Source organism: Gossypium hirsutum, chromosome D05, assembly GCF_007990345.1.
Source record: "Gossypium hirsutum isolate 1008001.06 chromosome D05, Gossypium_hirsutum_v2.1, whole genome shotgun sequence".
NCBI lineage: Eukaryota > Viridiplantae > Streptophyta > Magnoliopsida > Malvales > Malvaceae > Gossypium > Gossypium hirsutum.
In genome coordinates, this window is record NC_053441.1 from 53,073,246 (window position 1) to 53,091,910 (window position 18,665).

The window sequence follows — 18,665 nt, forward strand, 5'->3', positions numbered from 1 at the left end:
ATCTGTTTTAAAACCTTCCGCAAACAAATAACATTTTGAAACTATCAATTAAATGAGCAACACAATTTTGGAACTAATAAGATATTATGATAAGGAATTCAATGGAAATGGTTTTAACGCGACGACACGGTTTCAAACACCCTATCATGTGACATCGCTAGTTCTGGCCATAACGTCTGAGCCGGGTTTGGGGTGTTACAGTAATCCTCATCTCTAAACTTGTTTTAAGTTGATTTCAATCATTATTTGTTAATTAAAGTAATTATATTGGATTTTCAACTTTAATTTCTTCTTTCTTATACTTAAGGATCAACAATGGAGTATCTTTAATTTTGAGTTGGAATCCAAATGTTAATGGATGTCTAAGCTTAAAATAGACCTAATAAGAGGTTTTTAATCTTAAATCAAAAGACCAAACAAGTTTTATGGATCAATTTTGATAAATTCAAATTTGATCAAGAACATGGATGATTTTTCTGGAAAATTATGAAACAGATTAAATGATGAAATTAAAGCTTAGAATACATGTTATTGGATTAGGAATGAAGATTAGAAGTGGTTTGAGGTGCTGAAAAGGGAGTTTAGTTGAGGAATTTCATATTTTGACGTAGTTGTGCAGCATTGGTACTTTATCAAATTTTGTGTTTCTTGTTGCTATTGTTAGTTTGTAATGCATACTTTGTCTCTATTAAAGTTGTACGTCAAGAGGAGGAATGTGCAAATTAGAATTGAAGCTCAAACATGCCTGTTTAAACACATTTTTGCTTAAAGAGTTAAATGTGAAGGTAAGTGATATTAAGGGCAATTTGGTAAATTGGCCTGATTATGTGTTAAATTAAAGATTTAGTTGGTGTTATTAATGACTTAATTGCATATTGGATGGTTAGATTTGCAAAAATAGGTTTTATTTTATAAAAGAATAAAATGACAATTGGTTTCGTAAGCTGTGTATTATGCTTTTAGTAGATTAAATTGTATGAAATAAATTGATATTTGGAGCCTGAATTGCTTATTTATTGAACATTTGATAAAGGTGTTCTAATTGGTATATGAATATTGGGAAAATGATATTTGTTATGCTTAATTTTATTGATGTTAAAATCACTTAGCAACATGCTTTTACTTACATTTTAACATCCTAAATTAAGTGATTAAACAATAGATTTTATGCCTTATATGTTTTATTGTATTGGCAACATTGCATGGTGGATCCATTGGATATAGTTGGCATGCCATAAGATTTGTGAGCACTCACCATTATTTGTGATATTGTGAGCATATGGCTCTTGGTGGACTGATTTGTTTGGAGTAGATAAGGGAGTGTAAGCTTGAGTCTCCACTCATTGGGTTTATCCAATGTATGATCACACATTTAATTATTGACATGGATGTATTATGCCAATATAATTGATTGATTGTGCCAATATAATTGAATGTTTATGTGTTAAAGATGATTTTACCAACCATGGAAAAATCTATTCTTAATTCTTGAAATAGCATGTGATGTTATGGTGAAATGTTATCATGTTGTGATTTAAAATTTAATGCTTAATTGCTTTGATTTATGCATGATTGGGTGTAAATTACTTGATGTTTTTACTATCATTCACTAAGCTTTTTAAGCTCACACCCTCACATCTCGTGCAGAGAATTTTCGGACATTAAATTTTGGACTTTAATTTTGGTGATTTTATAATTTCTTTAATACATGATTTTATGTCTAATTGATGTTTGATTTATGGTATGTTGATGAGTGTTAGTACCGTGGTTGATAACATGGTGTACGAAGCATGTATTTTATATTAACAATGTTTAATTGAAGCTTACCATGGAGTGGATTGCTTGCGACTAAGGTATGTAGCTTGTGTGAATTAATTGGTGTTTGCTAAGCGTGTAATTGGGTGTTAAATTTTGATTGATTGTTGCATATTTCTTGTAAATAAATTAAATTGGAAATGGTAATTAATTATAGCTATTTCAAGTTTAATGGGTAAGTAAAATATGTAAAATCGAGTAATTAAAACAAATTTTTGACAAAAATAAGTGCAGTGGTTTGCACACGGGCATGTGGGTTTTGGGGGGGTTTAATTTTTTGTTTTTGTAATCTAGTATTCTAATTTGCTTAATTTATAATTTAGTCCTAAAACTTGATTAGATTAACTAAAACCTCTAATGATAGGGAAACTTGGTAACATTTTAGGATTAGACTTGTAACTATTAATATTTGGTAGAAACACTCTTAATTTTTAATTTGGAAAATGTACTAAATGTTTGTAATAGTTACGATTTAGTCCATAATAATAAAAGTGGAATTAGACATAGTAAATGAACTTGAATTAAGCTAAAATTTTTATGTCTTGCATAATTTGACTAAAAAAAGGTCGTTAACTATTTAAAAATAAAATTGGGATAGTTTAACTTTAGGTGGTAAAATTACCAAAATACCCTTAGGTTTAAATACTTAGAAAAAGTTTTAAAATGGTTCACAAATTGCTTTTGCATTAATAAATGATAGTTAATTAGTCATAAATGAGGTGTTATAAGGTTGGGGTGTGTGTCGGGTGGTCATTAGCTGGAGAGTCACTTCAGTGGCTAATGTAACGTTTCGAATTCGGGTCGGTCCGTCCCGGTCGGGTTTGGGGTGTCATAAGTTTTACTTTTAATGGATGGACGTTAATTGTCATGAAATTGACCTATATGGACATGAAGTGGTGCCGCTTCAACTAGAGTTTATTTATGGTTTTCTCTCGTACATGTTCATGAAATGAGATGGGCACATGGCTATAACGATGCTAAAACAAATAAACTCTTACTTTAATACTTTACGGTTATGTGTGAAATTTTTCCAGTATTGATTTTAGGAGTGATGATTCAAGTAACTAGCTACCATTCACTTTGTTGATTATTTGAGGAGTTTGCACTAAAGAAAGGTTCAATTTGCGAGTACCCTTCTTAATGCATAATCGTTATGTACTTATTTTCTAGAATTAGCAATCTAGTAGGGGATTGTAGGAAATTGTAGATTTCAAATTCATAATTATTCATGAGCACTTATTAGAAAGTGATGATTTATTTAAAGGATACATTTGATTTCATGGGACATATTTTTATAAGAAGTATGTCCAATGGAAATCAAATGTAAAGGGTTATGACCCTTCAAAATAGTGTCCATTGAGTGTATATAAATAGAGGGTCTCTAGTACTCACAAAGATATTACAATCAATTCAATTTCAGAAATTAGAGTAAGATTTATGAAATTCCTCAATTTTGCTAATCAAAGGAAATTCAAAAATTTCGTTGTATCCCGGGAGGACCTTTGCCTTAACCCTCTAACAACTTTATGTGGGGACAAATAGTTCTCTTTGGAAAGCATGACCCACACCTTGAAGTCTACTGTTTAATTCAATATCGTCTCTGGATCTATCTTCTTCACTCAAAATCTCCAACATATATGTTATTGAAGTATGTTTTGGCATGTGCAACATGTTTTAAGAAATATGCTTTTTGGAAATATGTTTTTGTATGTGGAATATGTTTCATATAAATTAAGGAACAATCAAGATAATCCCATCTTTCCGTATTTCGAAATTTTCTCCTAATACACTATGTTCTAATCCCACATATGGAAGTTAAATGTTGGTCATGTCAACATGTATTCCATTTTAGAAGCAGTTTCAACCGTACCACTAGTTTAAAATAGTGGTATAATTTGGACACATGCCACTAGGGTAATTGTGGTTTCCGACCTTTGTCATTAGAGTAAAGGTGACCATAGCTGGTAAAAGAAATTGTATTACGTATAATTATATATATAGTTGGCTTATACATGTTTATGATATGAAATTCAATTTTTGATTTTTGATGAATTTCCTAAGATCTTCTCATACATGCCTTTAATCATTGATTTTGGCCTAAATACTTTTACACTTGCTTAGCCCAATCAAATGGAATATCAATTACTTAGTGAGTAGTTTGTGCTCACTCTTTCCTTTACTATTTTATAGGTTTAAATTTTGGTTGTGAGTGTATGATACGAGGAGTAACGTTTTTAAATTTAACACATTTTCTTAAAAAGTTATAGATGGTGGTACTTGATATCTTTTCACGATCAATGGATATCACTACTCAAGTTTTAACTTTGATTTGAACTCTATTAGTTTACTTTGTTTAGCTCCAAACTTATTTTCAAATTCGTAAACTCTATTAATGTTTATAAATTTGCGCTCTTTATAGAAAAAATTTGATTTAGTTCCTTACTTGTTAACTTAACATATTCACGAGATTCCATCTCACGAATATGAGGTGTCTATTAGGCCTCGGTTCAAGGCTTAACAAATTATATTCTCGGTCATCTCTTAATTAATTGCAATTAAATATTCGTACTTCTATTTTTGTGATACATTTTAGTTTTATTGAAATATAATTGAAATATTAAAAAAAATATAACTCAACGTTGAATAACTTATATGAAATTTTGAGAAAGCAAAAAATATTTTAAAGGCGTAATGATTTATTTGGCCCTTTAATTTTGTAAAAAAAATTTATTTTAGCTATCCATTTAAAGTTATATTTTTTTAACCCTTAAACTTGTATTTTTTGTCAAATCATCCCAAAATGGATAGAAAAATTAACGTTCTTTAACTTTGTTGACGTGTCATTCATATGGCAATCTACAGTAAAGTCAACAAACGTCAACTTTTTCATCTATTTTGAGGTGATTTGACAAATTTGCAAGTTTAAAGGTTCAAAATGATGAAAAATAAATGAAGGGCTAAAATAAATTTTTTTTGTAAAGTTAGAGGACCAAAAAATTCATTATGCCTATTTTAAAAGTATTGCTAATTAATTGCCCTCGTAACCACTAGCTTTTCTGAATAATCTTATTCAATTCGACCTAGCAAATTCTGGACTCAGCTCTCCTGCTCGCCCAAATTAAGCCAATATATTTCTTAACAAAAAGCGAATGATAATAACACACCCTTTCTTCATGAAGTAAATCATGTTATTTTTCTTGCTTTCATAATCTTAGGCAACCATTCTTCTATTCTGAAGGTTAACTAAGCTCATGCTTTTCTTTTTAAATTTATCAATTTCATGAATTTAACTCATGTTGGTTTCCTTGCTTCCAGAATTGTAGGCTACATTTGGGCTTCAAGTTGATGCTTTCTTAGTGAAAGCTTAACAAAGAAGCAGACATCCTAATGATGACCGCAACTTAATCCGTGTAAAAGGTTCATTAATTTCTTCCTTTTTTTCCCTTGTTTCTTACAATGAAATTGAAGTAATTTAGTGGTAAAAAGACTAATAATATAAAATTTAAATATATTTATATATTAAATTTAAATAAAATGGTATTTTGTAATTTAATTTTTTTTATTTTATAACACGAGCATATGAAACAAATAAAAAAGATTTTACAATTTTGAAAACCCTTAATTTAAATAAAGAATTTGAGTCATTCAAATTTTCTTTTAAATTTAAAGCTCTCATTACTTTTACCAAAACAAATAAATTTATTTTTGAAATTTTGAAAAAGTTGATGAAATTAAAATTTCACTTACTCATTTACGGTAAAATATTATGAAAGCCTTTATATTAAAAAGTTGGATTGCATTTTGTTTACTCTACTGGAAAAATGGACAAATTAATCTCTATACGTTAGATCAAAGAGAAAATCAGAGCTTTTGTTAAAAATTTTATCTATTTATGCTGTTAAAATATGATCATCGTAAGTTAGCTTGACGTACACATAACATGACATAGGCCACTATCTGAGTATTCTATAAGTTAAGCCAATTTTTAACAATATAAATGGATGAAATTTTTAACAGAAATGACCAATTTACTATTTAATCTAATTAATAGCCTATTTTTAATAAAGAAACAAAATACAATTTAATTCTTAATACAGATATCTCCCTAAATAAATTTAGCGCAAAAATTTGGGCCAAAAAATTTGGAAACCCAACATAAGTAGAAGCATGTGCAAAGTGCTACTGCTATACATTTCAAACATATAGTGGTCATTTATCATATCATCTGAACCTTATCTTTCTTCTCAATTATTTATTTATTTATTTTTAGAATGGTGAATCATCAATTGTTTCTTTTGCTCACTCTAATTTTATCTATCCTAGTGTTTCAATCAGAATCAAGGGTTAAAGCAAAGGCACCGTTTGGTTTCAGTCTTGAACTTATTCGTCGTGATTCACCACTATCTCCCTTCTATAATGCTTCTCTAAACTCCTCAGAGATCTTAATAAAAAATGCCATTCATTCAATGGAACGATTCAAACACTTCCAGTCTTTGATTAATCAAAAGGCGGTCCAATCCATCGTGTTTCCAACTGAAAACTCTTATCTGACGAAACTCTCCTTTGGAACCCCACCTGTTGAATACTTCGCCATTGTAGATACTGGAAGTGACCTTACTTGGATACAATGTGTTCCATGTACCAAATGTTATAATTCTCAAGGCTCATCTCTTTTTGATCCTCAAGCATCTTCAACTTACAAAGCCTTTTCATGTGATTCACAGACTTGTCGAGCTTTTGGCGGAGAACAATGCTTGAAGACCAATGATTGTCAATACCATGTTACCTATGGAGATATGTCAAGCACCATAGGAATCTTGAGTTCCGATACTTTGAGCTTCGATTCCATAAATGGTCAGAAACCACATTCTCCACGTCTATATTTGGTTGTGGACGTAATAATCAAGTTCAACTTGGAAACCTCGGGATTGCTGGAATTGTTGGTCTAGGAGGAGGGCCATTTTCATTAGTTTCTCAGATAGGTCCTCAAATTGATCATAGATTCTCATATTGTTTTGTTCCACGTTTCGCAAAATCAAGTGGTAAACTAATCTTCGGGCAAGAATCAATAATCTCTCACCCTAAAGCTATTTCAACTCCTCTTGTGTCCAAATACCCTCAAACATTCTACTACCTTACTCTAAACGGTGTTAGCATCGGGGACAAGACTGCGCATCCATCCTCAACCCAAGGGAATGTCTTGATTGATTCTGGAGTAACATTGACGATCTTGGAACCAGATTTGTATAGCAGCGTAGAGGCTATGGTAAAAGAAGCCATTGGAAAAGAGCCGGTGCAAGACCCTTCAGGCGCATTTAATTTGTGTTATGGGGCTGACACTAACATCAATGTTCCAGAAATGGTGTTCCATTTCAGTGGTGCTGACGTTCGGTTGCAACCTGTCAACACATTTATGGTTAATGGGGACTTGGTTTGTATGGTGATAGTTCCAAACAGTGTTAACCCCTTTTCTGTCTTTGGAAACTACGCACAAATAAATTTTCAGGTGGAGTATGATCTTCAAAAGAGGGTTGTCTCTTTTGCGCCAACAGATTGTACCCAAATATAGATTTGTTGCTTTATTAATTATATATAAATAAAGGTGGTTGATCATACAGTTAATATGAAACTACTTCAAATAAAGATGATGTTATGGTCATTTATTGCCGAAGTTAAAGATTTTCCATTGGACAGATTTCATAGGTTCGAAATTGGTTTGGTTTGAGTTGTTTTTATTATAAATGTTGTTATTACGGATGTGATTGAAATATTTGGGGATGAGTGACAATTATAATATGAATTTTTATGATAAGATCAAGGAGAATCAAAATAATTTAACTATTGAATTAAAATTAATCATTTTAAGCCATAAATTTAAGGCATAATTGAAAAAAAAACTCAACATTTGGGGCTTTTGATCTTGAGCCCTTAACCTTTTTTTTTTATTTGAGCCTTCAACGAAACGAACTTTTTACAAATCAACTCATTTTTAACGGGAAACGTCAGCTGACCGTTAGTCAAGCACCAATCAACATAGATGTCTATGTGGCATGCCATGTTGAAGGATGACATGGCAAAAAAAGTTAAATATAATAAATAAAAATAAAAACATAATCTGAAAAAAAAAACCTAAAATTCAAAAATCCCAATTTGTGAAATCCCAAATCGTGAAATCCTAAAAACTTTAGCAATCTCCAATTTGAATCATGGATTGAGGAAATTTCCTACATCCTTAATCCCTTATTCCCAAATCGTCGTTGAATCCCAAATTCCTTATTCCCAAATTGTGAAATCCCAAATCTCTAGGAAATTTTTATTTTTCTTCCTTGTCGTTTGAAATCATGGATTCAGGAAATTTTCTCAAACTTGAATCACATAGTTCGAATAGTCAGTCTAGAGATTAAGTATCACATAATTCAAAATATTGTTACTTCATCGCGGAAGGAGTATGTGTATGATAGGGAAGAAATAAAATGTCACTGCAATAAGTTAGCTCCAAGAAACACTTCATGGAGCAATTCAAATTTGGGGATGAGATGTTATGGTTGCTCAAATTTTCGAGTAAGTGAAAAAGAATTTTATTTGCTACTTGTGCTCAATTTGGATGATTTCAAAATTTTCCCTAGGTTGAGGGTTTATGATTTAAACTTTTTTGTTGTCAATTTGGATGATTTCAATTTGCATAATTTAGGGTTTGTAGGATGTGGTTGTGATTTTTTCAAATGATATGATGGGCAAATGTGTGACCATGCGACTAAGTTATTGCGACGCAATTATGGGACAGTGAACGAAATCTTTCAAAGGATAATTTAACACTTAGAAAGAAGGTTATGGATTTGGTTGCATTTGATGGTAGCCATAATAGTGGCAGTAGTGCTGTTGACACTAAGGTTGAAGGAGGTAGACCAGTTTGTGGTATTGAAGGAGAATTAGCATTAAGGAACAAAATGTTGACCATGAAGTAAAAACTGAAAGTTATCAAGAAGAAGTCAATGTATAAGATATTATTTTCTTGCTCCATGTTATGTATTGTATGCATCACCATAGGTTTCTTTGTTGGCAGTAGTTGTAAGATGCATATATAGCTAGTAGTTGGAAATGTTGATTGAATGTAAAATGATCCAACATATGTTGTTTATGTAATTTGGAACCTTGATATACATTATGGTTGGAACTAATGATCAATTTTGGTTGTTCTTTATGTAATTTAACATTATGTTTGGAATTAATGATCAATTTTGGTTGTTTATGTAATTTAATTTAGCTTAGTAAATAATGCAGTGAAAATAAACATAAGATTGAAAAAACAAGTTTGATCATTTAATCATATGATTTCCCCAATGCAATTGGGATAAATGTATTTTACAAAAGCTTTCCATAGATAATGATTTAGCCTATACACCATTCATGTTATACCAACCAAAAACAAGTTGATGTAACATATATAACATACTACTGTAAGTGAGCTATACCTAGCTACATCAACCACAAAAAAAACCAACATCTTGGTTATTAATACAAAACAAAATAACATTCTACCTTGGTGTATTCCAAAATTAGAAGGTTGTAGGCTCAAAATGTGACAAAATGACATTCACTCAGGGCAACTATTTCTTCGATGATTTACTCATGTTTCCTACAATTGATTCTTGTGTTCTTAGATGGTCGAGAAGAGCCTTTCTCTTGTTATTTGGTGACTTTGGTGTTCAAGACGTTTGTCCATTACCATCCTTACATGAATCTGTCACCATGCTCTTTGTGGTTCTGCCTGACTACTAGAGTATTTTATATTAATATTCAAACAATATACAATGTTTGATCAATAGTAAAAGGAAAAAACCTCATATAAAATATTTTATTCCCAGTATTCAAGTCTGTATACAACCCTATTACATGTATTTTGCCTTTCTTGGGTTGCTTCTCTTAGATTTATCTGAGGTAGTTGACCTTTTAATGGAAGATTTCCCCTTTTGTTTAGGTGGTTGTGCATTTTGATACAAAACATGGAACATAATGAAAGTGGTTAGACAAAATAAATGTAAAATCTACTCAATATATATAAGTGAAGAACAAAACTGTACCTGTTTAACATGTTTGTTTCCTTTTGTGCAAAACCCCTTGTTATGGCCATGTTGGCCACATTGCGTACATGTCATGAGTAGACCTTTCCTACTCAAGTGGTCAGGCTTCAATCTCTTTGGTTCATCTTTGGCTATCCTCCTATTCTTTTTGGGCCTCCCAGGCATCTTCCTTTCAATAGGAGGTAGCGCTAGCTCAATTCCAGTTTTTGGCCAATCATGTGGCCCATTTATGGGCTGCATTGGAAAAGAGTAAGCTTTCTTATAGGTTTTAATGTGATGACATTCATTCAAATAGTCATCTAGTTGAAGCCCTAGGTGATACATGGCAGCACATGCATGAGCACATAGAATCCCACTAATCTGCCAACTTCTACAACTACATATACTTTGACTTAGGTCCACTGTATATTGATACCTTCCTTTCCTCAACTCACATCCATTTTCACCATTCCATATCAATTGCCACTCTACACAGTCCTTCTTGTTAGCATCAAGCTTAGCTTTCACCAATGGTCCATAATTTCGTTTCCATCTATTATATAACTTCCTTTTTTGTATTATCCTAGTCATCATCTTGGTCCTAATATCCTCAAGCATTATGATAATGCTTTTGAATCTAGCTTCAATAATGTTTGAATTAAATGATTCACATGGATTGTTGTCAATTATATCTGATTTACAAGTAGTCCCCCAAAATGCCCTAGTCCACATCTTTGGAGAATTTTTCATCAAATTATCATAAGCATCCTTATCTTTCTTCTCCACTGTTGTACATAGTTCCTCCCACCCCCTCTCAGTCATGCACTTCACAATCTGCCAGAAATCAAACTCATAAGATTTCCCTAACTTCCTCCCTGACCAATTTGCAAACATGTACCTCGCACAATTCCTATGCTCCACCCTTGACAGTATGTCAAAAATTGCAATATCATGGCCCTAATTGTGTCATAATGAACTAGATAGATTGTTAGAAAAATATAGTTAATTATACTTAATAGAAAAAAAGACAAGACCAAGCCCAAATTAGTATATTCACTAACCTTTTGTTGGTCACTAATAATTGTGTACTCATACCATCTTCCAACTCCAAATTAATTGATATGAAACTGAGAAACTAGGCCTATGAATCAATGCACTCCACTTCAACCACAACCCATGCAATAGGGAACATCTGGTTGTTTGCGTCCCTTTTAACAACTGTGAGAAATTCACTCTTAAATGGGCATTTTAGGAAGCAACCATCTATCCCAATGAGTGGCCTAGACCCTGCTTTCCAGCCTCTCTTTAGTGCATCAAAGCACACATAAGACCTTCTAAAATGATGAGGGGAGTCTACTGTCACCTTTTGAACAATAATTTTTATTATGCTTTCTGGCATCTTTGACCTTAACTCATAAGCATAGTCTCATAACTGACACAAGGGTGAGTACTCAAAACCTTATGGCATGCTAGCTATACCTAACTATTTCAAGAGATCACAAGGCCAAAATATTTGCAAATACACACATTTAATTGTTGTTTTAATGCACACAATCTCTGTTCATAATCATCAATTCATATCACAAATTTGTATAAAATGCATGCTTTTCGGATTCACGCTTAATTATACTTTAAGTGCCATAATAATGCTGATTGAGCCATCACATATCCGACCACATATGTATGCATTAAAATCAGTACATCATGTATCACATACACTTATTCTCACATATTACCTATCATAAGAATATCACATTCCATAATTCAACACAAATGTACTTACCAAAATTCCACTCACTTCCGTTGCATATTTGCATTATTAACATATAATTATCACTGCCATTTGGCATGTATATCATGCCCACAACACAACACAATTCACAATAGCCATCACATACATCTCATGTCACAAAATCGCATCATAATACTTTATCCACAATTATTCACACAATCACACATTTTACCAAAATAAATCAAGGGAAATAGAATGCTTACACGCGGAACATAAGATAGGGCTTTAGGCTATTCCTGAGCTCCCAATTAACACTGTGAATCGTGTCTCCTAACAGCGATTCCAAACACTCACTATTCATGCCTTCGCCTAGTCGTCAATAGCTCAAACTAGCTTTTCTTTTCCTTTTGCCTTACTCATCGAAGGCTCCAACACTTCCATATCTTCACCAAATTTAACCACACAATAACCATGATTAAAATTCAGCTATAAACACTCTTAAAACAATCAAAATGCAGGCCTAAGTTAGTTCCTATTGGAACAAAAAATCTTCGACATAGCAAACTTGAAACTTAATTATCTCAATCTCCACTTATCCTTTTTGCCTAAAACTAATTCCATTCATCTAATTATTCATCTATGATTGATTCTTCACCTTCAAACCACACAAAATTACCCAAATTCGTGATTCTAAAATTTTGACGTAAAATAGGCATTTTTCATGAAAACTTAATAAAACCTTAAAATCTCTTAATGAAACTTTAGGGAAAGTATAGAAACCTTCTAATCATTTCAAAACAAGTTGAAACACATTTTGAAACATTATTTTTATGCAAAACCCCGAATTTCACCATTAATGACCCAATTTTCAGCTTTTATTCAAGTATTTCAATTCAATAGATAAAAACTCAATTTAAAAGGCTAGGTATCATTAAAAAATGATAGGAAAACGAAACATTAACTTAGTTGACGAAGAATCAAGTGTTTAATCAAAAATCAGAAATCAAAGGAATGAAGGTTATGAATCAAAATTGAATGAATGGGGTTTGGAAAGACAATCGACGACAAAAAAAAAAAGAATGTGAAGAACTAACGTCAGTTTTGTGAAGATAAAGGGTGAAAATAGGGTATTTTTAAAGCTTTGGAAAAATTACTTTAGAACTACTCCTAAATTGAACCATTTTACAAAACAGTCCTTATTTTTCAATTCAAGGTCTTTTCAGCATTGTTTTCAATTTTTGGTTTAATTTTTTCAAAAGCTATGATCGAAAATAATTTTGGGTTACCATAATTCAAAATTTTCGAACCCACTTCAAGCCAAAATTCCTAATTTACCATCGAAAATTTTAGACCAAATTTTGGGGTGTGACACAATATCTAACTTGATCGTTAGGTCTGGGTGTCGGATGCTATACTAACCCAAAAAGTTCAACAAAATTTTGGTTTCCAATTTAATTACATACTTAAACAACTGGAATTTTAAAATTCTAGTTTTTAATACAATTTGTACAAAATGGTAATAAAATTCTTAAGACTCTGATTCAAAGATTTATTTACAATTTCTAGATTGAGGCTCATTAACATATGTAATCAACTTAGACCTTGAGGAGAGGCGTTCACGGGTGCCCCTCTATATACATGGGCAACTACTACACACCACTTAACTTTGGTTGAGTCTAGCTTGGTCCCTCTTGATTTGTCGGGGTTGCTATCTAACCTGTAATTAAGACACAATTTTATAAGTTCGAGAGAACTTAGTAAGATTCATACATATGTGTATAAGATCCCATAAATTTTAATAAATTGGGTTTTCTAGTTCAGAATTAAACTCCCTGGCTTTCATAATAGATTCCACAAACCTAGTTGGCAAGGCCCATACCTTGGGTACTCTAACTTGTTCATTGGCAGACTTAGGTTCCTGATATGTTATAATCATGATTTCTCGGCAAGGTGTGATACCTAAATAATTTTCGTAAACGTGGGTCCTTACCCGAATACATTCTCTTTTCCTTAGGGAAATGATGCTTATAATGTGACCTCCATAGCACCCACCTTTTTCGTTCTTTCTTTAAGATGCTTCATCTTCCATGCGGCTTCTACCATAGGTAAAGCAACAAGATCTCCACCGCTTTCCCATGGTTCTGATGAACCTCCGTCATCCAATATACTTCGTTAAACTTTATTGACCATTCAACCTTGAGCAGTCATTTCCTCCCACAAAGATTTTTATTGGGCTACCCAACCTTATGGCTGACTCATTGTCGAATTACAATTTATGATTATATTCTAGCATGACCTCTTTCGTGTCATCTTAGACCATGTGGGATCCACAACTCCATTGATAGATTAGTTTTGACAAACATTATGTATACCTCCTTAGCTAAGGAGTTTCTTCCTCCTTTCATCCTAACTAGGATTGATACGTTCCCTGGGCCTCATTCATCATCACCTTTGGTGAATTCTATTATTTTGGTAATATGTGTACCTTAGACACACCAAGCTCATTCATTCTTGTGACTTATCGTACCAGTCATTTTACGAATTCTACTTTCAACCTTGGCGTCCCTCCTAAACTGCGAACTTTCCAATTATTTTTCCATGTTTAACATTATGGTGGCTTCTCCGTGTTTATTGTCTCTACGAACTCTCGATGATGTTGTAGCTGAGCTACTCTTATACATATTTACCCCATGTTTAATGTCCTAACAGGCTCTAAAGGTTGCCATAGTTGAGCTATGGTCTTACACATTAGACCTCTTTTGAGGTGTTACCCTGTAAGACCTTACTACCATCGTGATGTCGCCTCATAGAGCATATTGACTGTTGTCGCTATGTCGCCCCATAGATCCTCTTGACTACCGTCGTGGTGTCGACCCATAGAGTCTTCTTATTGTCGTCGTTGTGTCACCCCATAGAGCTTTTTATCACCATTGTGGTGTTGCTCTATAGAACCTAATAACCATCGATATCAATCCATCTCATATCCACTTTGATGCTTGAACACCTAAATGTCCCCTCTGCAAGGCCCGAAGCTTCAAACATCACGGTTTGCATTTAAAAACACCATATGGTGGTATCTAATAAGAATTTCATTTTTCCCTATTTCTCCTCTCATTCCTCCAATTCGCCAGTCCTAACCTTGATGCTTGAATATCGCAGTGTCCCCTCTGCAAGGCATAGAGCATTTCACATCACGGTTTACACTTAGCAACACCGTATGGCGGTATCTAATAGAAATTCCCATCCCTAAATTCTAACTTCATCTAGCCCGTTTATAATTTCCCTTCCATACCATGCATGCAATATTTAAGCATACCATACAATATATTGTTATACAAACACTACACCAGTTATCCACACAACAACTATCTACTATTAAGTAATCAACAAACAATTGGCAAGTTCACACAACAACATTTATCATCCAGAAGGCAAGGTGTAGAAGCCCACCTGAATTCCCTTATCCTTATCACTTTAGCTTGTCCAAACGCCAGAGATTTCTTTGTCCTATCAGCTAAGCATGATAACCATTTATTGGTTAAACTAAAGGTGTTTAGCCCTTTTAAAACTTAAAATCCAAAATTATGCAAGAGCTTTTAAGAGTTACTACTTCACCCTTTCTTCAATCCACAAGTATAGAGAGGTAAGGAAGCTTACCAGTTTCTCAATTTCTCTACTACCAAACTTCAATTCACACAACTGTTGCAACATGCAAAGCTTCCTCCAACTAAATCCTCTTATTCTTTAGAGTGACAGAAGAAGATGATACTTCAAAGTGAAAATTTGGTAAACAAAATTGAGAAAACTCTGTCTCCACACACTCCTATATATATACACCTTTAGCATGATTTTCACCGACCGTTTCTACTATTCATCCTTAATTATTTTGTCTCCCATTTTGGAACCAGTCGATTCCATCTTAACTGAACCAGAATTGAAATCCAGCTAATCGCAATTCAGCCATTAAAAATTTTGAATTTCCCGGTGGAGCCCAACAATCCACTAATCCTTTCAATTTAATCCTAACTCTCCCTAGATTTTGGGTTAATAAGATACCCTGGTATTTCACATATGATCAAGAATCTATAAAAATCAAAGAAAAAATGGGTAGGGACTAACTTGTAAAGATAGTTAAAAGTTAAAACTAGGTTTCCAAGCTTTTCTTCAATGGCTTTCTAAGGTGGACAGTTGAATTTGGAGAAGATTAAAACATCCCTCCACTCAATTTTACTTATATAGGTGGATTAAAACATAATTAAGCTTAATTAACATTAATCTTTAATTAACTTAAACTAATGACAATTAACATCACATCCCACTCTCATCCATTAAGAATTGGTTTATTTTCCATTTTAAACCTTTGGATAATTGTTATCTAAGTCCCCAAGCCTTATTCTAGTTAAAAATCTATAACAATTAAACTTTTCTGATTTAGTCCATGAGCCTTAATTAGACACAATTTTGCTAAATTACTTACCCAAGTTTTAGTTTAACAATCTATTAACTCCATAAATATCTCTATTTAATATTTAGAGACTCAGTTTATGGAAATGAGTTCTCAAAGCCACATTTTTTGACACAGATGGAAGTAGGATTGTTACATTACATTGTGCTTACCCTTTATTTTGCAGTTTTAGGAAAATAGTTAAAAATTAAATTTGGTCTCTCTATTATGCTTAAATTTTTAATTTAACTACTAAATTTTAATTTCTAATGTAATTTGATCCCTATAGTTTTATAATGTTATTAATTAGCCCAAATTGTTAATATCATTGATTTTTTTATTAAAACATTATTTGGTTGTATAATTTGAAAGCTTTGAGGGTATTAGAGACGAATATATGACTTTATTTCTTTTAGGTTTGCCTTGCTTTTTTTTTTTTTTTGATTTTATAAAACAATGACCAAACTTTAGTTTTAGCCCTTGTATTATGTTGAAACTTGAGATTTAATCTAGATACATTATTTTTTACATAATTTGATCCTTCTAATTTTATAATATTGTCTATTATTTTATTATGACAAGTTTGAATGAATTTTTTAAGAAAATATTGATATAAACATTTTCAACCTTATTTTTATTGTTACATGACTAGCAAGTGTTCTTTTTTTAAAATTTCAAAATGTTACACCAATAAATTAAATAGAAGAATTTTAATAGTGGTAACAATTGAACCTAAAATTTTAAACCTAAAAAGTATCTAAATTTTTAAAAATAAAAGTAGGATTAGAATATATTTTAGCCTTCAAATTTGTACTCCACAATTTGGTACACGAAATATTCTCTCATTTTTTTTCTTTTTGCATTTTATAGGGAAATGATAGAATTTCAATTTTAGTCCTTATGCTACACTCAAATTTTAGATTATATAATGATGGTCAATTTTCAAGTTTGATCCATGTGTTACACTCAAGTTTAAGATTCAATTCTTATACTTCAACTTTTTGACATAATTTGGTACCTCAATTTTTTATCACCCTTTACGGGAGGCAGGGGAGGGGGAGTTGTTTACTAAATATCTTTTCTTGTCTTTTGTTAGAATGTATATATGGTAACAAGGTTAGTCGAAGAAGAGTGATGGCGCTATTGTCTATAGCACCCAAGCATTCTTCCTGTTGAGTGAGTGGTGGCTATAGCCCCTCGATCGTTTCCTAAAGTGTAGAACGCTATGGCTATAGCCCCTCGAGCGTTCTCTTGCAGTTATTGGTTAATTACAATACTCTATAGCATTATGGTTTGTACTGTACTTTCTTTAATTGTTGTTACAACCTATGTTGTTCCTAGTGTTATATCGGTAAGCCTCCTCGAGGTAGGTATGTAGGGGTAACATTTTTTTCCTAGTCGTCTGAGCAATTCACGTATTACTTGAAGCTAGGCTTCTTCATGCCTTTGCTCGCAAATCCTTTTCAATTGACCAAAAAAATGTGCTATTTCCCCTTTTAAACCAATCAATATGGGATCCCCTTAAGCAGAATCATATGATGCCACTTAAGGGGCTTTTTTTTCCTTAGCGAGTAATTCATTTGATAGATTCATTCGCACTGTTATATATCTCCTTTAAGGTAAGGGAACCGGTAGTACTCTATTGCTAAGGTCATGGGTTTAATAGAGGGAACTCAATGGGTATAATTGTAAACCCCTCGAGGCGAGGGCTGCCTCTTGCTCTGCTTCATCACCCATAATCGTATAGGAAATTCAAATACTGTACAAACCATAATGCTATAGAGTACTGTAATTAACTAATAACTGTAGAAGAATGCTCGGGGGGCTATAGCCACCACTCACTCAACAAGAGGAACGTTTGAGTGCTATAGCCAATAGCACCCTCACTCTTCTTTGACTAACCCTGTTACCATATATACATTGTAACAAAAAGACAAGAAAAGATATTTAAAAAAAGAGAGAATGTCATTGGTTAGCTCAAATTAGACCTGTCCATGGGCCGGGCGGCCCGGCCCGGCCCGACGGCCCGCCCGAAATATGGGAGGGTTTGGGTAAAAATATAGGCCTGAAATATGGGCTTGGGCAAAAATTTAGGCCCGTTTAAAAAATGGGCCGGGCCTTGGGCAAGATTTTTTTGTCCCGGGCCCGGCCCGGCTCGAAAAATATTAAATATATATTTTTTATTTTTAAAATATAATATTTTTTATTTTAAGTTTATTTACTTAATAATAATAATAAAACATCAAGTTTGTTTTACTAATCAAATGTTAGATTTTGTTACAACAATTAATACAATTAATACAATTAATAATTTGATAAATTTACTAATAAAATGTTAGATTTTATTACAACAATTAATACAATTAATACAATTAATACAATTAATAATTTGATAAATTTACTAATCAAATGTTAAATTTTATTACAACAATTAATACAATTAACAATTAATAATTTGATAATTTTACTAACAATTAATTTTTTAATAACAATTAGTTTTAATTTTATGAAAAAAAATAATTTTAATTTTAATTAAAAACGGGCCGGGCCGGGCCGGGCAAAATCTTAGGCCCATATTTCGGGCCGGGTTGGGCCCAGTAAACGGGCTAAAATT

General features: G+C 32.5%; 1 protein-coding gene and 1 pseudogene across 1 annotated transcript; one reads left to right on the top strand and one right to left on the bottom strand.

Moving 5' to 3' along the window:
* The first annotated feature begins 6,011 nt into the window (after positions 1 to 6,011).
* Positions 6,012 to 7,474, top strand: LOC107949302 (aspartic proteinase CDR1-like; annotated as a pseudogene).
* Positions 7,475 to 9,860: 2,386 nt separating this feature from the next.
* On the bottom strand, positions 9,861 to 14,851 carry LOC121217202 (uncharacterized). Its single transcript, XM_041092730.1, has 3 exons — positions 14,746 to 14,851; positions 13,660 to 13,757; positions 9,861 to 10,832 (listed from the first exon to the last, which is right to left on the bottom strand). The coding sequence occupies exons 1-3, from the start codon at positions 14,849 to 14,851 to the stop codon at positions 9,861 to 9,863; spliced, it is 1,176 nt and encodes a 391-aa protein (XP_040948664.1).
* Positions 14,852 to 18,665: the final 3,814 nt, after the last annotated feature.

Bases quoted from the DNA above. Each gene is read 5' to 3' on its own strand.
- LOC121217202 (XM_041092730.1), bottom strand. From the start codon at position 14,851: ATGGGAATTTCTATTAGATACCGCCATACGGTGTTGCTAAGTGTAAAC. The intron at 13,758-14,745 runs GTTAGGACTGGC...TGGATGACGGAG, and splicing joins TGCGATATTCAAGCATCAAG to GTTCATCAGAACCATGGGAA. The intron at 10,833-13,659 runs GTGGGTGCTATG...TGACACAATTAG, and splicing joins TTAAAGAAAGAACGAAAAAG to GGCCATGATATTGCAATTTT.